Consider the following 24,949-nt stretch of genomic DNA (forward strand, 5'->3'; position numbering starts at 1 on the left):
ACTACAACCGGAGAGGGATGCTAGATCTGAGCCGATTTCCAATTTGCCTGCCAGGCCAGAAACTTCTTTAATTGTTCCCACAAGCTGCCCCACTCACATACCAGAAACTGATTTCAGCTCTGCCCATACTAATGCTCCTTTTTTGACTGACTACTTTGAAGGCACACAACAACTCATCTACAGCAAAGTACAGAAAGAAAATTGGTGATTATTAAGACAGCAAAATGCAACCTTTTGGTTTCTGAGGACTTAATTCAGTTGTAGGTTGTGAGTCAGGAGCTTGTGGTCATTGCTGGAGCTGGTGGTGGCTCGGGTCAGAGTAAGCATAATCCTTTCATACTCTGCAGGCATACATGGATGTTCCTTATTACATGCAGCCTTTCCCTTCTATTCAGTCTTGCAACTCCATCTTTCTCAGACACAGGCTTCCCCCTATTCAAGTCTATCCCTCACACAGCCACATAAACATAGCTCCATGAACACAGCCTCCCCCGCCCCATGCAACTAAATATACATGGGAGTACTGTCATGGGAGGAGGCCAGCACTAACCTTCCTCTTCTTTGTGCTGCCACCCCTGTATACTGCCTTTCCCTAGCCTGCTTAATGCTGTTTGGTGCACTGTGGAGACAATGATTTACATAGGGAGGACTATATACAGGGATTTAACTGTGCTACTCAGCATAATCATCATCACAGACTTTCTCCTCCTGGCCTGCCATGCAGTGTCCAAATGGGATTTGAAGTTAGGATGTGGGGGCTGGGAGGGAAGGAATGGCTCTCATGAGTGCTGCACTGAAGACCTTCAATGGATGCCTACAGCCCACAGGTTGACCAGATGTTGATTAAGGAAAGCACAAGCATTTGGGGATCCAACCACTTAGTCACTAGAGAAAGAATATGGAAATCTGGTTCCCATTGTATTTACTGCGATGGTTTTTGGGAAACCAAGATTCTCAGTAATTGAGATAGAATTGTTACAATTTCACAACTCCAGTCCCCCTTACCTGTAATACAGGACTGTTGTCAAAGTTATATGCACTGGGCCTTCCTTCCAGGGTTGAAAAGGCCACATTGCCTCCTGTCAGTGGAGAGATATCACTGAACTCATCTGTGCAAAGTGCCTGCTGTTCATCTTCCCCAGTCCTGATGAAGCCTCGGTTGGATTTGTGGTAGGTGTTCTCACAGGATCCACTGTAATACTGGTAAGGTATCCATGGGCCATCTTCCTGGGTCCGCTTGTAGATGGCAAAGCTCTCTGGCCGGCTGGTGTGGAACTTCAAGCGTACATACGTAATATCAAAGGCCTTTCCTACAATGGGAGAAAGGTTGGAAATTAGACAAAAACAGCTGAAAGTAGAAGGAGAGGCAGAAATATCTCCTCAGTCTTTCCAACGCCATCAGAGGTTTGGATTCTTAGACTACATATGTGAAAAGTGCTATGTTCCATACATAGCTTGGATTCGGTTATTTTTTTTTTGGGGGGGGGGGGAGACTACCATTTCTAGACCTCCTAGCCAGCCAGTAGCCATGCTGGTCAGGGGACTCTAGAAGATCAAGTGCAAACAATAACTTTTCCAACTTATGAGTGTGTTGGTCAGAATAAACATTTATATTCACCATACTACAAAATTGTATATAATCACTTTCCTTCTCAAAAGTGGAAAATAAGGACAATAGAAAAGGTTATATGGAAAGGAACATCTCCCTTATCATTCTTGCCATATATTCAAGACCTTCAAGAGTTTCTTTCTGAGGTTTTCACTGAAGGAAATATGTTAAAGATTTACAAAAGGGAGGGCCTCCTCAGTGATTACACTTTGACTTTAGTGCCAACTTTGCTTTCTTTTCAGTACCAAATTAAGATATTTGTTTGCTCAGGGATTAGAAAGTCTGAAGTGTAAAATTAGAAGCTTGGTCTAAATTGATTTTGGATAGATTAAAATACGGTTTTAAACCTTATGCTGTTGTACATTTTATTAGAATCAAATATTCATTTTTACATACTTAGGTACGCTGCCCTGGAAACCTTGTGGGGAAATACATCTAACACATTTGTACCCAGAGCTTCTTCCAACTAAGTTCACTGTAAATTCAGAGATGACTCCTTCTGTTCTCACAACAACCCCAGAAGATAGATCAGTGATATATTTGAGTAGTTCAAGGCTATCAAGCGAGCTTCATGTACTGAGAAGGGATTTTAGCTCATCATTCCCTAGTTTAAATACTGTACTCTGCCCATACTGATTTGGAGTCATGGTCAGGGCATGTTTCTTCTGTGTAAAATTAAACACTTAAAGGAAACATACGAGTTCTGAATATGATCCATCTTATTCAGATTGCAATACATCTGTTCTATATTAGATAGTTTGTTAATTGAGTGAAAAACAATGAGACTGCATATTCAATACTGTATTGTAAGATCAGTAACTGGCTTTTATAATTTTATCATTTCATTTAAAAGCAGTTTCTAAAATGGTATAAAACATATCTGGATCTTGAGCCCTACCTCATTCTTCCTTACCCATGGATTTTAAGACCTTCTGATGAGTTGCAGGGTAAGGTTTGAAATCAGAATCTTAATATAGTCTAAAACACAAAAAAGCTGGTAATAAAAAGATTAATAGGGAGAGTGATAACCCGTGAGTTTAAAAAAGAAACCCTTAATTCACTTGGCTCTCATAATTGTGGGTAATCTGAACAAGCAGCTTAGATAAATACATCTCAATAGCATTTTGCTGAACTGAAATACAAAATTAAGCTCTTTTATGAGTGGCCCATTTTGTATGGTCAAGCCAAATATGAACAAGCTCCCCCCTTTCTGCATGCAGACGCTTTGCTTCTTTCTTTGCAGTGGAAATCATCTAACTAATACCAGGAAGCCTCTAATTAACTACAGTTTCCTCTTTCATCTAAGCCAGTTTGAAGATGAACTTCAAACCATAGTTTAGGACCTCGGTTTATTCCCAGTTCAGGGGAAAAAAAAACTTCACAATTTATTTATTAATTATAGAATGTTTGGCTTAATAATGCAAAAAGGATGTGCTCCTTTGTGTCTTAATTTAATAAGCAGAGAGACTATTGTTGAAACATGGCCAGTGTTTCCATATTACTAACTTTACAGAACAGCAGCTAAGATTGATCTCCTATGCCTATTTTTCCTAAGAGAAAATTACATTGTGTGACCTTCCAGATGCTGTTTGGACCTTAACTACCAGCAATCATTGCTTGCTTAGCCAATAGTGAGGAATGCCAGTTTGTAGTTCACCACCACCTGGAGGGCTGCACAATTCCTACCCCTGGCTTAAGTAAATATGTGAAGTGTCACACTGAGCTGGAAAGTTCTCCATTCAGATCTTATCTTGGTCAGGCTTCCTTAGGTGCGCTGAATGAAATCATTCTCTCAGCCCTGACACTGGTATACTGCCACTGAAAAAAACTATAGAGAGGACACTTTTTGGTTTGTTTTGAACATTCAAAACATACTGTAAATATTTTCACTAGGTGTTGTTTTTAAGGAGGATCCACATAGCCTCACCGGGGAACTCCAAGCCAGATGACATGATTCTGGAATATGACCTGATCTTGAAAAGTAATGTTTTAGAGAACAACCCCCATGGCCCAGTGACTTTGCTAGCTAAGACATTATGAGAGTTGTAATCCTCCAAAGTAACTTTTGGTAAGTAAGGCCATTGGAAAGAAACAAAATCAAGTGGATCAGCTTTCTGGCCATGCTCATAGTTCCACTTTCTCTAAAGCCTCTTTCTCCATGGCCTCTGAAGGCAAAGAGGAAATGCTGGAGCTGGGCCAGAAAGTGGAGGCCTTTTGTTATAACTGGAACCATTGTTAGTTCTTGTGGGATTATAGCGAAGGGAATGAAGGAACTGTTTTCAGCTCAACCCAATCATCCTGGAAAGGACAAAGAGAAGCTAGGAGAAAGCTCCTTTGACATTATTTATCTGTAGATCACCAAGATACATAAATAATACTTTGGGGGCTTACACTACGAATTCCACAAGCACCCAAATTTGCAAGCCCCCTCCTCTATAATTGATGTACAAAATATCCACCATACCCTGTGTGGACTTCCCAAAACAGTTGTGCAAAGAGGCTGCCCCTTATAATTCTTTCCAAATACTGCCATATCCCTAAACGAGTCCAATAAATGTCAGTTCATTTAAACATGAGAATTGCTGCTTCCTAAGAATGTGTGGAATTTCAGGTTCTCACTTCTCTGTTATCTAGTATGTATTTTTTTCAAACTTTCCTCCTTCAGAAAACCTTCTTCTACAAAAAGTTTGTCTGGCAAAGAACCCAAGCACACAGCGGACAATTCTCAAATGAATTTTGGGACTGCCTTGTAAGTAAGTCAACTGAAAGCTACTATCCTGCAGGAATTTTTTTACTAGTCCTCTAAGCCATTCCTATTTTGATGGGCTGCAAAACAAAAGAAACACACTGAACATTGGACACAATCCAAGTTCAGTTCAGTATTTTTAAGGCCAATTGATTTAGACCTTTCCCATCAATGACAAGAGAGCGTTGAGAGTTTAAAATTTGGCCTGGACTGCATACCAGCTAGCCTTCTCAGAGGTCTTACCTACTTGGTGGACTGCAAGTAATTGTTACTTCATCACAGGGAGTCAAATGATCCCCCCCGCAATGCTGTTCTAGGACAAATACCATTCATAAGGGCAATCTTTGTACTCTAGTCTAGAGCAGTGATTCTTAAACTATCTGATATGAAAGACCAGTAGGTCTTTTCGCCAAATGTACCTGGAACCAGCACTATATTTGTGCCCAATGGCTACAATTCTTTCTTTCCTTGAAAACCTGCCACAGACTGGCAGCCAATGGCTTGAGGAATGGCACAGGCCCACCACTTTTATTAGCATTGGTCTAGATTACACCTCACACTATGCCTCCCGCAAATAGCTATGCCTCTCAGGGAAAGACCATAAAAAGAAATGGCCAGGGGAACAGATGAATTTCATATGCTGTATTCTCTGTTTCCAGGAAGCATCTCAAAAGAAGACTAGAAACTGTAGACAGTTTGAAAACAACTGGCTTAACTTCTTCCAGCCCTAGACTGAAGCAATTGCAAATAGCCCTTCCCTAACCCCTAAATGCCAAAGAATGGAACATTCAAAATTATGAAAAATATTATCTGCCATAAAAGAAGCACATGATGTGGAGGTGGCAGGAATTGGAAGCAGCAGGGATGTGAAAGGAGGACATTAGAAAGAACCCAGTTTTCATTCCCTGAGCCACAGTGTTCTGCTGAAGTCCCTTGACACCACAAACAATTTTAACAGCTTCAAGATCTGGGTTGAAAAGGAAAGCCTTTCTGAACTGGAAATGAAACAAACAGCTCATAAGCTTCACTGTTTAAGAACACTAGCACTTCTGTTAAAGAGACGCTTCAAGGAATTTTCAGCAAGGACTAGAGAGACAGCCTTCCAGCCGAATGTAGCAACAGGGGACAGTGCTTATTGTTTCCAAGTTTTACAGTGATGCAGCAGGCTGAAATGGCTGCCATTCCTCACCAGGAATATAAAACTGGGAAATGTTTTTTGGTCAATGGCCTCCCTAAGGCTCAAGACAAACAGCTTCTGAGATACCCACACAGGCCAGCTGGGTGCTCATCTGCAGGGCAGGCTCCCTAACTCTTATATCCTGGTGACAGGAGGAAAAAGTGGACCCGGAGAGCAAAGGAAGAGCTAGAGAGTTGCCCCTGGGGTGCCAGAAATAGTTAACAAGAATTACAACTGTGGGAAGAGCTTTAAAAAAAAATCACCTTCCTCTCAAGACTTCTTGGCTGTGAGAAAAGTTCCCAGGATGAGGTGTACAGCTGCACGCCAGCTGTTATTGTTTCACCTCAGTGGGCAGGATTGGATGCACATACAATCTTGCCCTAATCATCCCGTTCTGCAGCCTGGCAACAAAAACACATATAGAAGAATGCCCTTCAGCCCAAACCAGTTTTTATGCACTATACAAACACAAAAGAGCACATAGTTGTTTATGGTATCACGGTCATCTCAAAGCGGCATGGTTTCCTCAGGCTATGAACAACAATTTCCGTTACTATACTGATTGTGCCTGTTACTTGGTACAACCCATTACCCAGGTTGTTTCTTTTCTTAAAGAGTCATGACATTCATCCATTGTGGCAAGACGCAAGAGTCCAGTGGCTGTTTGAAAATCAACCAGTTTACAAAAAACTGGCCAAAGGGATAAAAACATTTCCAAGTTCTGAGCAAGACTCTACCTCAGCTTCAGATGAGAGCTTTCCAAACTTCTTTTTTCAACAGTAGGAGCAGTAGTCTTTCTTTTCAGCCACACTTATAAACTGGTCTCCAGAATAACACAACACCTTCATGTACTACATGTAAGTCAGCAACTACAGTATGTGCATGAGTGCTTCAGACTTTTGCATCTTAGTCACTCTTACTAGAACCAGATTTACAATGTAGAATACACAGCCTTTCAAACTCTCTTTGTTTCTCTGTTCAAGCCTAAGTCTTTGCAATTCATTTACAAGAGTTGGTTTTGAGGAAACCCCATATTCCTACAAGAATCTGCCTTCTTGAGCAGATGATCCTGGGATCATTTTAGAGCAGAAATTAGGAACATGTGGCCCTCCATAACCTGTAGCAACTGGCCTGCAACTCCCACCAACCCTCACTACTGGCTATTCTGCTCCAAGTAACAGGCGCATGGCTGATGAAAGTTGGAATCCAACAACATCTGGAAGCCACAGTTGTCCACGGTGCATATTCAGGTCACATATAGTTTGCTAAGGCCTGTCAGATCTCTCTGTCACTCTTCAGAAACACATTTCCCTGTGGTTGCCCACTAGAGGGGACCATGAAACCTGTGTTACTGTACTTATCTTCCAACTGAGGGATCCCCAAATGCTTCAAAGTGCCACCTGGAAAACAGTATAGAAAACCTCTGATTTACACCATAGCACAAGAATTTAGCAGCATACAGGTTAGCTTTATGTCATTGTTGTTACTTACTGTAAAGTTGACTTCAACTTATGCCAACTCTATGAATGAGAGACCTCCAGGTCACCCTGTTATCAACAGCCCTGCTCAGATTTTGCACAGGCCAGGCTTTATATACTGTGCCAGAAAGAAAAGTTGTGTAGTCCATCCTTTGTAGGAGGTCAGAGGAGTTTGGAGGTGTCTCATTCACAGGTTTGCCATAAGGTGAAGTCAGCTCAAAAGCAGCTATCAACAATGGCAACGTATACGTGCTTATATATGGTAATAAAATCTTCCTGGTTTCTCCCAAGCTTTGTCTCCTTCCCGTTCTCCACTGCCTCCCCATTAAAATTTCTTGGCTATAAATCCCTTGCAAAGTGATCCATCTTCCCTTAATTTGTAAAGCACCTTGGATTTAGTTGGTCCCATATAAATACATTGTTATAACAAATATCAAAATATTTCTAAAAGTGTAATTCAGCAAATTATAATTCATAACATGAAAACCAAAGCACTCATATGTCCGATATAAAAAGTACAACAGACTCGGAAGAGCCTGTGGATTAACTTAAAAATTATACTAGAACTTGGATAATAACCAATGGTCCAAACCTCTCTGTTCTGAAGAATACTGGGAAAGCCATTAAAAATCTATTTTTCCTTTCCTATATACATCACAGGAACTTGGGGGCTGAGGGGAGAGATGGAAGAAATTAATTACCATTGCTTTGAAGTTTGCTATTCAACAATTATTGGCAAAAATAAATAAACAAGCTTTTCAACTCCCACTGACATCCTCCAAAATCCTGATAAAAAAGGAAGGCAACCACACAGGGATCTTAACTTGTCTTGTAAAAGACAGGTTTTATGACAAAATTATTTTCACCATGGACTAAATCATGCCAAACCTTCTACTAGCGAGTACTTGGTGAAATATTTGATAAACCTATCCTTGTCACTCCAAACAGATGACCAGTAGCAATATGGACAAATTACACCATCCTTAGCAAGTGGGAAAGTTGTCTGCAGCCACATTCTCCTGTGTGATCTCTATGGGAAATTCACGAGCACTGATTAAACATTAGGACCTCCGTGGCACACAGAAGAAACAGCCCAGTGCATGCATGCATCTCTCATTTGGTATAATTCCTGAAACAGGCCTGTTTAAGATCCATAAACTACATTCAAATCCTGAATTTGTGACTCTGCTGTAGGTATGAGGAATCTGATTTCTGCCATTCGGATTAATTTCATTAGTCCTTGGGTTTTATTTGCTCAGACACTAGACAAATAAAGTTAAACAGTTTACAATAGTTTGCAAAAGTTTCTTTGTTATATAAGTTGTTCATTTTGAAACCATGTTATGTTTACTGAGGGGCTGATCTTCAAGCCAAGGATTTAACTTTATTATACACTGAACTCTGATCTCCAGATGTAGGAAGGAATGTGTGTGTGTGTGTGTGTGTGTCCTTCAGGTACACACATGCACACACTCTACTCCACAGATGAAGTATTCTGTTCTCTTCTAGCCTGTTTGGCATCCAGAGGACCAGGTGCTAGTTCTCATTGGTTCAGGAGTTACTCAATTCACTGTCAATCTCCTAATAAGACTTAAAAGAATCTGTACCCTTGTGTGTGAGTGTGCGTGTGTGTGTATTCATGTGCCTTCAAATCTTTACTCTATTAAAAAGTAAAGCAAGAAACCTGGCGTCAAAGCTTCCTTCATTTAGTTGCTGAAAGAGCCAAATGGGACCAGTTTGTGGGGATTTTCACAACAACACAGATTTAGCAGGGCAAAGAAGCTGCTAATAACTGTAACCACAGTCATTTTATGGGTGAATTAAAATGCATAAGTGCCAAAAAGTCAACAAAATAAAAAAGCTCCATTTCAGCCAAGATGTTGAGAAATTATTTTCATTTCTAAACTTTGAGAAACCAATTATCCTGAGTTAAGCCCTCATTTACACATTAGCACACATGGTTGTTTCTTTGGGAAAGAACATGGATAGCACAAATGGAGAAACTGAAAGGAGTTGCAAATTGTTGTTGTCAACTGCCATCAAACTAACTTCAGCTTTCGCATCCTATGAATGAAGGACCTGAAAGTCATTCTATCATCAACAGGCATAATCAAGTTCCGCAGATTCAGGGCTGTGACTTTCTTGCTTGAGTCTATCCACCTGTAATGCAGTCCTTCTCTTCTCCTATTGCCTTCCACTTTACCAAGCATTGTTGTCTTTTCTAGTGAGCCATGTCTTCACATGATATGTCCAACAGTCTCAGTTTACTCATCTTGATTTCTAGGGAGAATTCAGGCTTGATCTAGGGCCCATTTATTTATGTACAGCATTCCACAGTATCTATAAAACTTTACTCCAGCACCGCATTTCAAATGAGTTAATTATGTTCCTATCAGCCTTCTTCACTTTCCACCTTTCACAATGGTATGTAGAAACAGGAAATATGATGGCTTGGACAACTCTAACTTTAGTATTCAATGATTCACTTTTACACTTCAGAGACTTGTCTAGTTCCTTCATAGTTGCCCTTCTAAGTCTTAGCCTTCTTCTCATTCTTCTAATAAACCTTTTAACTCTTTCAATGTCTTTGCTATTTACTTTAAAATAATCAGTGTGATTATTTTTATTTTCTTAATGTTCAACTGCCTTGGGCAAGTCACACTTTCTCAGCCTCAGAGCAAGGCAAAGGCGAAACCCTTCTAAACTAATCTTGCCAGGAAAATCATTTGATAGCCATTGTCTTGGGGTCTCCATAAGTCAGATTGAAGGCATACAACAACAACAACAACAACAACAGCAACAACATTCAACTGTAAACCTGCTTTGACTTTCTTTGACTTTCTTCAGTAATTGTTCTAAGTCTTTTCTATTTCTTATTAGTAGTAAAGTGTTATCTGCAAATCCTGCACTATTGATGTCCCCCCCCCCCCAATTTTCACACCGCCTTCTTCCAAATGTAGTTTTGCTTTGTGTATGATATTTTCAGCATACAGATTGAACAGACAGGATGATAAAATGCAGCTTTACTTTTTACAATGTTGTGGCATGCTTGGTCTTTGATGTAGAATTTTGATCATCATTTTACTTGCATGGGAAATAAATGAAATTGTCCTGTGATTACTGTAATCTCTAGTGTCATCTTTCTTGGGAGATATATTGCAAATTGAGCATTTCCAGTCTGTGGGCCATTGTTTTGTTTTCCATATTTGTTGACAGATTTTAATCAGAATTAAGAGTAGATTCTGTCTTTGTATCTTGAGGCAGCTCTTTTGTTATGTCATCTGTTTCTGGTGAATTATTTCTCCCAAGTGCTCTGAGTGCACCTTCCACTTCACTTTCTGAAACTGTAGGCTCATCTTCAAATAGTTCTTCCTTGAATGAATCTGTCACCTTTTCATCTCTTTTATATAATGCTTCAATGTATCATTTCCATCAACTATTTATTTGTACTTGGTCATGTAATGTATTCATCAGCTGATTATAGAGCATCCCCATTCTTGGTTTAAATTTCTCTTTGATTTCTTGAATCTTGTGGAAGAGGTCTATTGTTCTTCCCTTTTTTTGTCATCATCTTCTATTTCTCTGCAATGCTTATTATATGTTAATAGTTTTCCTTGTCCCTCCAAACAAGTCACTGAACAGTTTTACTCAGGGTTTAGTTACATGCAACTCTATTTTTGTCAGTTTTTACTTTTGCTTCTTGTCTGTCCTTAACTGCTTGAAGAGTTTTATTAGTTATCCACAGACACATCTCTTTCTTTTTGGCTTCGGATAGCATAATTTTCCATTCCTTCCTGACATGTCCCTGGCTTCTGTCCAGGATTCTTATGGCTTCCAGTTAATTATGCTTAATAGTGCAAATAAATTTTTTGCATTATTTTAACATTCTACTGGGAAATTCTTCAGATTGCATTTTGGAATGATGGTTGGTTTAGTGTTCTTTAACTTTATTTTTTTTAATTAGCAGTTCATAGTCTGTGCCACAATCTGCTCCTGCTCTTCTTGTTGCAAAGAGAACGGAATTTCTTTATCTTCTGCTTCCAATCATGTAGTCTATTTGATGTTTATTTTGGCCATCAGGTGATGTCCATGCATATAATCACCTCTTTGGTTACTTGAACAATGTGTTTACAATGAACAAACTGTTGGCCTCACAAAATTCAGTCACTCTCCTTCTTCCTTTTTTGTTCCTAGGCCAAATTTTCCTGCAATCTTTGACTCTGCTCTCTTTCCTACTTTTGCATTCCAATCACCTATGATGGACAAGTTCTGTGTTGGTGTGTGACCAACTTCCTCCAGGACTTCATAACAGAATATTTTAGTTTCTTCTTCTTCTCCCTCTGTAGCTGGGACATAAACTTGGGTTATGGTTATATTGATAGTCATAATCCATGTTCCTGTAATATATGTTGTACATCTTTGGACCTTCCTTTCACATCTGAGCATATCAATAGTTAAACATCCTTTCAGCTTGAGTCTAGTTGCATCATTGGGCACAGTTCTACTCATAGTTTCCTGTACTCCAGTAACTCATTGAATATCTTCTATCCTGGGAGTCTTATCTTCTGGCAGTACCTCTTGTTTAATTTTGAATGGTGTCATTATAGGGTTTTCACAGTAAGAGACATTCAAAAGAGGTTTACCATTCCCTCTTTGCACAGTACTACCAAGTGTTAGCCATGATGCCACTGATGTCGTCTCCGAGAGATCCTCCACTAGTGTCAACACCCACTACTCCCACCGCCCAGCAGCTGTTTGGCATATTTGATCTGGCTCCTCAGCAAAAGCCTGTCTGACATGGAGAACCTACTAGCAGCAGTGCTACTGTCAGTATAGCCCCTTGCCTCACAGGAGCACATAATCTCACCAACACAAAAAAGTATTGCCATGATGGGACTAGCAAATAACATAAGGGTGTGTGTCTGTGTGTGTGTGTTTAAGAGTTCAGTGACTTAGACTACAATGCAAAGAATTCAAATATTATGAACACCCTCGCTGCAAACAGTGATTTAGAAGAGCAGCAGTACAACTGAGAGTCTAAATAAATGCAAATATGTGAACACAAACCCTAGCAGCTTGTCCAGTTTTGGACAAACTGCTGGGGGCAGGGTGGTGGCAGGAGAATATGGAGCACAGAAGCAACCAGGACATACACAAACACACTCATATACATATCCCTGCTCAGAGTCATTTCCTTCTGCCAAGTTTATCTTGAGAAAAAGGACTGCCAAGGAGGCACTTGGAAGTAATTCCTTACAAATAATGTTAATGCTAATATATTAATTTTGGGGGGTAATGTGGACATTGCAGATCTTTTGCATAATTATACAGTGGACAGTAAGGATAAACAAAAACATTTGGGTTTACTATCCAGATCAAGACTCTTAGCATTGCTATGCTGTCTAGAGATGCCGGGGCTTGCAGTCAGACAACATGTGGAGGAAGTATGAGTCATTCCCTTCTCTTAGGGAATCGCTTGGTTATAGTCTCTTATTTGTAATAAATAGAAGAAAAAGAAAGAAAGGAATATTGATTCTAGTTTAAATTATTGGATTGGAAGCATACTGAAGTACAGAATTGACCGAGAATAATAATAATAATAATAATAATAATAATAAAATTTTATTTATATCTCCTGCTTCTCCCTTCGGATATAACCCATGCCTTCACCACTCAAATCTGTCGTAAAGTCCAAGCCAATTTTTATTTATATCAGTTTAAATCCTAGTTTGTTCTCCTTCTTTGTGATGAATCCTGTTGATAATGGAAGTTATAGAGTGCTCAGACAATACTTTGCTCATGGTCTCCATGCCTAGAAATCTGTTAAACAGATACTACAGATGAAAATGCAAAATCAGAAAGTGTGTATACTAGAGGAGTTAACTGTTTGTTGCATTCCCTTTGCATTTCATGCTGGCTTTAGGAAATCTGGGAGTTGCAATTCCAAAAAGAAGTATTTCCAAATTATAGTCATTCTTGTCATGATTTTTAAAACCTCCAAATTTCAAACTAAATTTACCTTTAATCCATACTTACTTACTATCAACCAACTTTCCTTCAGTTCCCATTCTATTTCACAGTGCTCACGTTTTTAAATGAAAATTCATGGGAGGTAATAAAGCACTGAACTCAAGTCAGTACATAACAGAAAGGGGAGGGGAGTGGACCTCAATCATAAACCATACCAGGAAGCAGAAAACTTTCCAAATAACTATTTCAAAACTAGAACACAGGGTCAACCTGTGCTTTTGAGCCTTTTATTTAAAGGTCAACAACATTAAGGTGGGGCAAAGGATGGGTCTTACACTTCAAAGGTTTCTGAAATTTTTGCTTTCTGAAGCAAAAGGGATGGGCTTCATGTTATGAACAATCCTATGCTACATAAAAACGAAGTGTACGATGCATTTAAGCCCTCTAATGACCAGATGGCATGTTCAATATATCAGATGTATCCAAGTCTGAAAGGAATGAATAGATAAAGATTTAAAATATTAGATCAGAAATATATTAGTGATTGTCTTCAAGAAGAGTATCAGTTGGTTCCCAACAACCCATCCTTCCTTGCAACAAGTAGAGGACTACTTCAGTAACTCTACTGGAGAAAGATAAATCTGGTCACTCTACTCACTGCTTCTGGAGTAGAAGAGCAATGTTGACTCTGTCCTAGTATTTGGAAAAGGTGCATCCCCTCACCACCCAATACCACCTTTTCACAATATTCAGAAATGAGGTAGGAAATGAACATGCTACTTATGTTTCCTCTTCCACTTGACCATTTGGAAATACCTCCATAAGGTTGTGGGCACCTTAAAACCATGGAGAGAGAGCACAGAGGCTTTGCATTTACAGAGCATTAGTTTCAGTCTCTACCTTTGCCAGTTTAAAAGAAAGAGGTTTTGAATAAGAAGGCTAAAGACTCAGCCCAAGATCAGAGAGGAATGTCCCCTGGATTAGATACTGCATTGATCCAAGACAGTCCTCAAGCCTTCCAAATACTTTGGGCTTAAACTCCCAGCCAGCACAGTCAATAATCAAGGCTAGTGGATGGTGCAATCCAAAACCCCTGGAAGGCCGAAGTTTGTGTTTGAAAAAGCCATTAATTAAATATCTGCTGGCCCACAGGGTTTCAAACAAGCATTCCCTTAGCAGTTCCATTCGCAAGCTCCCATCGGCTTTGCTATGAAATAGCTTTTAAAAAGAGGTGGGCATCAGCAACAGGCGGCGAGATTGACATGAGTGGGGAGGGGGTGTTGCAAGCCACATTAATCCCTCGGCATAAATGCCAGCAAATCTAAAGGAAGTGCTGCAGCCTTGAATCTATAAATACAGAGAAGGGAAAAACTATGCAGAGATGCCATTTAAGTCAATAAAGGAAAAAGTCCCCTCCCTTGTCCTTAGAGTACAAACGTCCTCTTGTCCCTCTGCTCTTCAAAACGGATGGATACAAGTGCCAGATTGTGAGAAGATTGGTTTCGTGAGATAAGCATGAGCTGGAAATTCCTCCACTTTTGCTCCCTGCATCTTAAATTTTTCAGAGCTGCTCTTAATACACAATGAAGATATCTTAATGGGACTGTCAATTAACATCTGAGGTAACAAAGGGAAGGCTAGTCAGTCAAGGTAGTGGATACACAAGGTTACATAGACGTTTTCTCAGTACAGTGGGGCCTCTGCATACGCGAACTTTTTATAAGCGGCTTTGAGCGTATGCGCTCAAGCCGCTGGGTGCGCGCAGGGCGGCACGTCCCATTCAGTTGAATGGGTGCGCCCGTTGTGCCGCACACACCTCCACGCCGCCGTGCACGAGCCCCATTGTTTTCAATGGGGCTCGAGCATAAGCGGAAATCGCCATACGCGGCGGGATCCGGAACGGATCCCCCGCGTATGGCAAGGTTCCACTGTACAATCATTGCAACCAGAAGGCAAGTCTTGGGAAAGCCCAAGTGTTCTTGGTAAAGACATGGACTTTTTTCTTCTCCAGATTACCACAAAGTCAGCTACACAGTTTCTATCACCTATGATACTCTTGACAGAGCATCACCAATTGGGGACAATTGTGAACTGTAGCCTAGTTTATGGCAAACAAGAATGGACTATTTTCTGGAATATCTGTATTTCATCATGCGCAAATCTGCTCTGCAAAACCTTGCAAATGCTTTTTTTAAAAGTCTGCATAAAAATTACAACAGACACAAGTCTGATCCAAACCTCAAAGCTTGGAAAACAGACACAAGCAATAGACACTTGGCTCACACATTCAATAAGGAAGTGGCAAATAGATCAGTTGTTTATTTATATGTGGACCAAACAAATATTTTTCTGATCTCTAGGAGGAAACAGAACTTATCTGACCCTAATAATGAAAACTTTTCCACAAGTATGAAAATTAACACACCAGAGTTAAACACTTCATCATGCAAAATTGTTAGTAGGAATAACAAACTACAAAGAACAAATTTACAGTAAAGCAGGCAGAAATCTGTATCCTGTCTGAGGGTAAACTCCAAAGGCCCAATAAAATTAATGCCACCTGAAAGCCATTCTTCTTGAATAGCTAACAATTCTTAAATGTTAAAGAGAAGTAAAAAAGAATCCAGGACACACACTCAAAAAAAGTACACCTATTACAATGCAGGGTTATGCAAGAGACATGCATAAGGCTCTTTTTCACCCAGTTGGCATTCTGAGACCTAAATTATATATGATGGAAGGAGGATATGTATGTGCACGTGTACACATACACGCTTGAAGAGGGTCCACATGCTCAGTGGCCAGAACATCAGCATAAATATGAAATCTGCATCTGTAGTTGCCAGGAGCCCAATGAAAACAAGACAACAACATCAGTTCAGTGATTGTTCTGCACTATTCTAATATACACTTCCCCCATATCACATTTAAACCAAGACTCCAGCTAGATTAAGAGTGGGCAGCATAACCCTCCAGATGTTGTTCAAATTCTTCATCACAGTCTTTGCTGGCTTGGACTGATGAGAGTTGGAGTCCAGTAACAAATGGAGGGTCTCACTCACTTCACTGGGAAGAGATCCAATTAGATGTGAATGTTGCATAATCCATGTATTAAAATGGCAGACAGGTCAAAAGTGAGAGTGGTGTAAATCAGTAGGACAGCAGAGGGTGCAGAACCTCTCTAACCCACCCATTCTTCCTTCTCTTTACAACCTAGAGATTCTGCCTCTCCCCCCCCCCCCCCGCTCCAAAATCATCAGTGTCTTAAGTTTCTATACCTGTTGGAGCCACTGGAAGGGAAGGAGACAAAAGAATGAACATATCCCCAAACAGGAGTGGCAAACAAGTCTAGAAATCAAGCCCTATGAGAAACGACTGTACCTGTTCAGCATGTTTAGGCTGGAGAAGATCGAGAGGTGACATGACAGCCATCTTTAAATATGTGAAAGGCTGTTGGATGGAAAATGGCAATGAGTTTGTTTTCTGCTGCTCCAGGGGGACAAGACCTGAACCAATTGGGTCTAATTACAAAAAACAAGATCCCAACTACCTTAGGAAATACATTGGCCTGTTACAGACAGCCAAAATAAAGCTGCTTCGAGTCACAGTGGAGGCATGGTGTTTCAATGATGCATGAGTCCTAAGACTCCAGAAGCCACACCAAAGCCACGCTCCAGTCCTTAGGGCTGGAGCGTGGCTTTGGTGCGACTTCTGGACTCTTAGGACGCATGCATCATTGAAACACCATACCTCCACTGTGACTCGAAGCAGCTTTATTTTGGCTGTCTGTAACAGGCCATTGTGACAGTAAGAGCTGTTCAAGAGTGGAACAGACTGCCTTGGAAAGTGGGGGATTCTCCTCCATTGGTGGTTTTAAACAGCCACCTCCGAAAGATATAAACTACTGACTAGGTGGCCCTTGCGATCTCTTCCTATTCTATGAGACTTTAACTGGATTACAGGAGGAAAAGAAATCAAGAGGTAGGCAAGTAGCCTCTGGTAAAGGTTTGGAATCCTTCTATAACATTTAGGGTGTATGACATTGGTTACAAGACCACCTTCTAACTGAAATCAATTGACATAATAAAGAGTTCTCTCTCCCCCTCCCTCTCTTTTAAATAGGTCATATCACATCCTTTCATGCTCAGAAAGACATGGTTTGTTCTCTGGCCCCTGTGAACGTTTCTGCCTGTAGCAACAGGATGCATTTTACCTCTTTATGTTTTCTTTTAATTTTTCTGAAAGAACAGCCTAAGCATTTTGTCTCCTTTGTTTTATCCGCTGCCAACCATAAAAAATGTCCACCTACTCAAGCAGGAATTCCCTTGGGAGCCAGATGTGTCTGGGAAATGAAGGACAACTTAGAAGTTTAAACAAGATTCAAATGGAAAGTTGTATTTAAGTCACACTCAAGGAATAACCTTCGTATACTGGTGTCTGTGCACGTACACAATAAAATGATAGTTAAAGCTACAAATATGCCAGCATCCCAATAACCCCGTTGGAGTCCCTATGACTATTTCAGCTGTGGAAACGTCCCTTCAGATTTCAGAGAAAGAAGCCCTCAAGCCATTTTAATCACTAGTGGCACTTAAGCAGTATCATGCCATCAAACTGGGCAAAGCCAGTATATCACATTGTTAAGAAAGAGGGGTGTGAACTAGAAAACAACTGGGTCAAATCTAACCTCTGGTGAGTTTATGACTCACAAGGAACTCACAGGCAAGGTGTTATCCCTCTGGTTCAGACATCCTTCAAACTTGCAGGGTTGTTGAGATGATCATTAAAAATATACCTCCTAAACTGTCAAGATAGGCTACACAGAATCAAACAGCCATATTATTATATTTTGATTTTCACTGGTATATTAGTGCCTTATCTTATTTATTCTCCTATTGGCTGCTTTGCTGGCTTCCCCATTTCTTATCTCAAGCCACTCACCTCTGACACCCATATCATTTTTACTGAACAGCACTTTTGATGATCATACTCTGTACCAGGAACAGATAATATTTTGCTCTCCAGATGTTCTTGACTAGAACTTCCACAATAACTTACAATTAGCCATGCTGAGTGGGACTTTCAATTTCCCCAGCATCTCATTCCACGCGCAGCAAACAAAGGTGGTCTGTAAAACACCTAAACTCCTCAATTGGGGTTGCCACTTGATCAAAGAAATCCTTTGTTAATATGAGTCTTAATACATCACTTAGCTATGAATAAACAATATGAATAAACCAAAATTCTCTCTTTTTAAGTGTCACACATTACCACAAATACTGCCTTAGAGGAGGTATTCCCCCAGTCCCCATCCACCATCAGTAAGATACTTAAGTGTGTTATTTAAGTATTTCTATTACAAATAAGATCTACAGAGGATGGCTTTTTCTCAGTCCTGCCACCATCAAAGGCATGCCTGGTGAGGATACAGGACAGAGCCTTCTTGGTGGCTGCTCCCACCCTCTGGAACTCCCTTCCATAGGAGACTAGGCTGGTCCCCTTCCCTGCTTTCCTTCCACCAGTAGGCAAAAATATTTTTATTCAGGCAAGCTTTTAATATATAATTGTGTCAGGAAGGCTTTTATACAAGGTGTGTGCTTTAGATATATTTTAAAACTTTTGCACATTTTTTGTCATTTTATACAGTTTTTGAGCTAGATAATTTTAATTGTTTTACATTTTTATTGTAAAATTTTTTAATATCTTTATTCAACATCAGTGATTCATACTTTTTCAATATCCATTCCTACAGATTACATATATTTACATTTTCTTGTTTCTTACATGTTCATATACACTGTCTTGTTGTGGTTTTTTATTAGTTTAATACCCCTGTCTCCCACCTTATTTAACATATTATTTATTTTGTTTGAGTTTTGTTAAAGCCAAATCAGTTCATTGTTCTTTCTATGACCATTGCTATTCTTTCTTTGATCTGTGTTTACTCACAAATATAATCTATAATCGATATCTGTACATTTTGGTAAGTATCAGTCTAATCCGTTTATATCTTTATCAAGATATTGTAAAAAAATTTGAATGAATTTATCTGTGAGCTGCCTTGGATTCCTTTCTGGAAGAAAGGCAACACAGAAGTTAAATGAAATGAAAAAACAACAGTTTTTTAAATATCTGCTAACCTATCAGAGTACTTTAAAAAAAAAATTAACACTGATTAGCCAGCAGTTTGAATATTGAAGCCTTGGTTTCAATTATGTGAACCAAAGTTGATGCCCTGCATCAATGCTAACAAGGGAGAACATAAGCAACTTCTTATATGCTTACAAGCAATTGGTGGGCTAAAAAAAATCCAGCCAATTTGTAACAGTAGCTTAAATCTACCATCCAGATATCAGTGACATAAAATGGGCAGTAAAATGTCAACAGCTGTTCCAGAACATCTGTAAAAAATATAGTTAATGGAACATGCAGTTCACTTGTACATGAAGTACTGTTCCCAAAGAAAGCCAACCACCCACAAAAGGCAATCAGTCCAAATATACTGAGCACAATCAACACCTTAATACTCCTGTTTTCTAGCATCAATGTGAAGTTTTGATTCTTTTGATAGGAAGGGAGGTAAATTTTGGTGCTGAACCTCCATTTCTTCAGCTACCAGTAATTTCATTTTGTATCCAAATCTTAACTAGCTGCATTCTCGGTGATTGTATTCTTACATTAACTTACATTCTGTCTAATTCAATTAACTGTCTAAAGTTAGATAATTTGAGTGTAGTATTACATGCTTTAAATACAGTATATCCCAGATATTTCTTTCTCTGCTAGCAAGATGATGAAAGTTAATTAACCTGGAAAATCTAACAAACAGCAAAAAACACAGAAATATTAATAGCTTACTCAAAACCAGGAGAAGGTGTGTGTGAGAGAGTAGCCATTACTAATTAGAAAGATATTTCTGTAGAAGAAAATGCTGCATTTGGAGAGGTCAAGTCATTGGGAGAGGTCACTCCTTTCGCCATAGCAACAAACATCATACAAAAGACCCTTGTGCACCAAGCATACAATCTCAAATGATACTGCTAAAGACAAAACCCTCTGCAACATATCCTCGCCTAAGAGCTGGAAGTCACTATTCACCACAGGATCATCAGAAGAGTGGTCATTTCCAAGTTCAGAAAAACATTCATCTATCTAGTAAGACACACACACACACTCTCCCTCTTTCTAATTTGTATGCCACCTTTCTCCCAGAATGGGACCTAAAGAAGATCCCAAAGAAAGTCAATTTATTTTTTAAAAAATCAAACCTCTCACATTATAATAGTACAGAATCAATTAAAAGACATAAAAAGTGATTTAAAAATAAATAAATTATACATTCCAGTGAGAATCTTCCCTGCTTACACATTCAAAGCCTGCTGAAACAAAAATGTTTTGCCTGTGGGCAAAAGGAATGCAGGGAGGGGGCCAGGCTAGCCTCCTGTGAAAGGGAGTTCCAGAAGATGGGAGCAACCACTAAGAAGGCTCTTTCTCATGTCATTGCCAAATGAGCCTGTGACAGGCACAGGTTTAAAAGGAAGCCTTCCCCTGTAGAAGTTAGGATCCTCGCAGGTACATGTGGAGCAATACTGTCTTTCAGATAATCTGGACCTAAGCTGTATGGGGCATTAGAGATCATTATTAGCATTTTGCATTGGGCCCAGAAACAAACTGGTAGCCCGTGAAGCTGTTTCAACAAGGGAATTATATGCTCCCTGTAACTGGCCCCAGTCAGCATTCTGGCCACAGCATTTTGAACCTGCTGAAGTTTCCAGGCAGTTTCCAAAGGCAGCTCCACATAAAGTAAGTTACAGTAGTCCAAATGGAATGTAATCAAGGCATGTGGCACCTTAGCCAGATCTGACATCTCAGGGAACGAACGCAGCTGGTACATTAGTTTTAGCTGTGCAAATGCAATCCTTGCCACTGCTGAAACCTGGACATCCAGGTTCACAGAGTCCAGATGAACACCCAAGCTGAAAGACTTGAGTTTTCAGGGAGAGCATAACTCCATTTAGCACAGGCAGAGGAGTCGTTATTCCATGATCTGCCTTTCAGCTGACCAGGAGCCTTTCTGTCTGGATTAAGTTTCTATTTGTTTGCCTTCATCCAGTCCATTACTGACAGCAGACGTTGATTCAGTACTGAAACAGCTTCCTTAGAATTAGATGGGAAAGAGAGGCAGAGTTGGGTGTCATCAGCATATAGGTTACATCAAACCCCCAAACACCAGATGACCTCTCCCAGAGATCTCATGTAGATGTTAAACAGCATGGGGGACAAAATGGAACCCTGAGGGACCCCACAGGTCAACAGCCAGGGCATTGAACAGGAGTTCCCCAGCACCGATGTTTTGAGTCCCCCCCCCAAAAAAAAAACCTTGAAACTCTGCATAATAGTGCTCTCAAGCGCCATCTCAAATAATCAGCCCAGAAGGATAACAAGGTTGATGGTATCGAAAGCTGCTAAAAGATCCAGCAGGATCAATAGGGACACACTCCCCATGTCCAGTTTCCTGCATAGGTCCAACAAGATGACCAAAGCTTTCTTCACCCCTGGAGCTGGGTGGCCACTATATGCTCCAGAACCTTGTCCCAAAATAGAATGTTCCATCTCTGTTTTCAAGCAGAACCAAAACTGCTGGTTTCCCCCTTTAAAGACCCAACTTCTTGAGGCATGTTCTTTCAAAAGACAACCTACTGAGATGTTAAGATCTTCCACAGAAGCTATGGTTTGTTCTCCCTTCTTTAAAAGATAGGTAGGCATGGACCTAGGGATAGTGCCTTCTGAATGATGTTACCCTTCTTTAGAAGGATATGCTCCCCTGTGTTGGCTGACCTGATCCCACCATAATGTATTTCAGTGCCATCTGAAGATTGTTGGTTGTGGTGCTACCAGTGGTTTGGAAGCAAGTTCCGACAGGTGATTTTTCTTCTCAGATGGGAGGGGACAAGGAAATCATCCACAAAAGTCTGAAAACCTTGCCAAGCTTGTGGGGACTATGACAGTCAACCACAACTTAAGTGGGGGAGGGAGGAGGGACTGCAGGACAAATTCCATCAGATCACCCCGCTGCATGCAAGCCTTTACGGACAAAGGCAACAAAGTACTTTTAAAATAATCTTTGTAACAACGGGATTTACAGGAAATAAATAAATCTTTGATCCAGTGGTTATCATCAATGCCTAGGTGAGTATTCTGCCTTTCGTATTATTGGATGAGATCTTGAGGACTACTGCTAAGATATTTTAAGACAGCAGACTGGAGTCAGAAAGTTTATTAAATTTGTGAGTAAAAGGAAAATAAAATTCTTTGTAGATAAAGGATATAGCAATGTGGAATTATTAAGCAAACTCCTAAAATTCATAAATCATAAAGCAGGAAACAGACCACACAGATATAGCCAAACGTGGTGTGAGCAAGCTAAAGTGGACTAGAATGGAATGTTTTCAGATAATTACAGTGTTTTGCTCTGGAAATGACAAAGAAGAAACAGAATGGCATCAATAGAGAGGTTGTAAAAATAGTTGGGGAGACTCTGATTAAATAATATTAATAAGATTATCAATATAATCATGATCCAAGTTTATGTTCCCACCATAAAGACAGATAAGGAATAAATCAAAAGGTTTTGTGCTGGCAACCAGGAAGAAATTAGTTACACAACGAAACAGGACATGTTGATAATCACTGGCAATTGGACTACAAAAGCTAGAAACAGCAGAACCAAACATTAAATCAGAAAATAAAGTGGGAGGATAGCTTATCAGATAATGTGAGGCCAACAGCTTGTTCATTGCAAACCAATTCTTTAGGAAACCAAAGACTATGTATATATGCAGACGTCATTGGCTGGTCAATATTGAAATCAAATAGACTATGAAAGTAAGTAAGACTGTTAAGTGTAAAGATACTAAATACCAAAGTCAGAACCATCTATGCCACCATAGTTCTGATTTCTATGTACAGGGGTGATACCTGGGCAATGAAGAAAGCTGACAGGAAGAAAATCAACTCATTTGAAATGTAGTGGTGAAAGAGAATACTAAATATACTGCAGACTGCTAAAAATACAAATATAGTATGCCCACGCCATACATGGGCGCACTATATGCAGCTTCCAGCTTACGCGGAAGCCGCATGCCAATTAAAGCAATGGGCCTGAGCCACGAGCATGCGGCCCATTGTTTTTAATGGGACGTGAGCATACGCAGATTTCCCCTTGGGCCGGGATCTGGAATGGATCCCCACATAAGGGGAGGACCCACTGTAGATGAGTCTGGAAACAAATACAGTGAACCCCTGCCTTACATGGAGGATCCGTTCCGGCCACCCTCCCCATGTAAGGCGAATAACGCATATGCTCAAGCCCCATTGAATATAATGGGGCTTGGGCGCGCCAGTGTGCATGCATTTCATTGTATTGCAGCACGGCTTCAATGTAAGCTGAAAGCCGCATATAGTGTGCTCGCTTATGGTGTGGGTGCACTGTAATGTCTGAACACTGTCTTAGAAGCCAAAATGACTAAGCTGTGGCTACTCTACTTTGGATACATCATGAGATAACATGACTCATTGGAAAAGACAATAATTCTTGGTAAACTGAAAGACAGTAGGAAAAGAGGAAGATCAAATAATGGATGGATTGATTCAATCAAGGAAGTCATGCTCATGAGTTTACAAAGCGGGAGCAGCACAACTGATAACGGAGACTCTTGGTCACCATAAGTCTAACTTTACCAACCATTATGATTTTCTGTCTCTTACGTGTTAGCTGCTTAAGAATTCGTAGACTCAAGAATGAGATCTTTTAAAAAGATGAACAAATGGTGCACAGTACCACCCATTTTCATCACTCAGCCAAGTGTGTGACACTTCTATCACACAGCTTTGAAGGCAGGACCTAACTGCTGGACAACAAAGAGAAAGCTTTATAGGGATAGTGGAAGCAGTGCATGTGCTGGAGTGTAGAGAAATAGCCACACACATCTAGACAAGGAATCCTTATGGTTATCTGCAACATTCATCCTTTAGGAGGGAAGGGTACAGGAAATACTAGCAGCCTCTGGGAAATTCTGCAAAGCCTCCAAGACTCTGTAACTAAGCTAAACTCCCACCACTCCATTAGCTCATGCATTTTTCTAACGTGACCTGGAACAAAGGCCCCATTGAGTACAGCATGTAGGCGGTCAAGACAGCACAGGGCTTGCATGTTATTCCGTGACAATTTAATGTCAGATTGAAGGGCTCAGCTAGTGATTTGAGACGTGTTTTCTCACAGGCATTTCTCACTACTTTACACTAAAAAGCAACTATAGTACTCTTCTGCCTAACTGTACTCATAGAAAATCACTCTCTGCCTCTTTCCCCAACAGCAATATTTTAAAACCCCAAGGTAGTAACTCCTGAGGGCTATGGTAAATGACAGAAAGATAAACTAAGCCTTGTACCATTTTAGTTTTTGAAAACCTTACACTGTAGAGAGAAATGACATTATGCAGATCACCTCGGAAAAGCGGTATAAAAATAAAACATATTATTATTATTATTATTATTATTATTATTATTATTATTATTGGCAAGCCTCTTCTAAGGATTAGAAAGGTGATATGTGGATCATCACAAGGAACCCTTTTGACAAAGGGAAAACCATAAATCACACATCAATCCTAAAAGATGTTTTCATTTTAAACAATGGTGTTTGTGAGTAGATGGAAACCGAACAGGACCAGGACAGGCAAAAAGGGAAAGAATCACATTTGCATATGTATAAAGCATGGAGACTAAGTTTGCAGCAGGGCTGTAAATGCATCCCATCAATGACATGCATCCTTGAATAAAATAGAGGTCTCTCTGTTCTTCACAAGAGGCTGTATATGTTTCTTTTACACAGATATTATCTTCTTGCTGGGAAGGCTGAAATCTTTGAAATGGGTTTGAGAAAGGGAGGGGAAGAGCAGAGGGAGAGA

General features: G+C 40.1%; 1 protein-coding gene across 1 annotated transcript in view; it reads right to left on the bottom strand.

Moving 5' to 3' along the window:
- LOC149316585 (laminin subunit gamma-1-like) overlaps positions 1-24,949 on the bottom strand; it is a 138,732-nt gene that overhangs the window by 65,913 nt on the left and 47,870 nt on the right. The window contains exon 2 of the mRNA XM_089515877.1: positions 1,006-1,310. Within this exon, the coding sequence (XP_089372003.1) occupies positions 1,006-1,310 (305 nt within the window). The remainder of the gene's footprint in view (positions 1-1,005; positions 1,311-24,949) is intronic.

Source organism: Sceloporus occidentalis, unplaced genomic scaffold (genome assembly GCF_023333645.1).
Source record: "Sceloporus occidentalis isolate IW3139 unplaced genomic scaffold, rSceOcc1.0.p SCAF_3, whole genome shotgun sequence".
Classification (NCBI taxonomy): domain Eukaryota; kingdom Metazoa; phylum Chordata; class Lepidosauria; order Squamata; family Phrynosomatidae; genus Sceloporus; species Sceloporus occidentalis.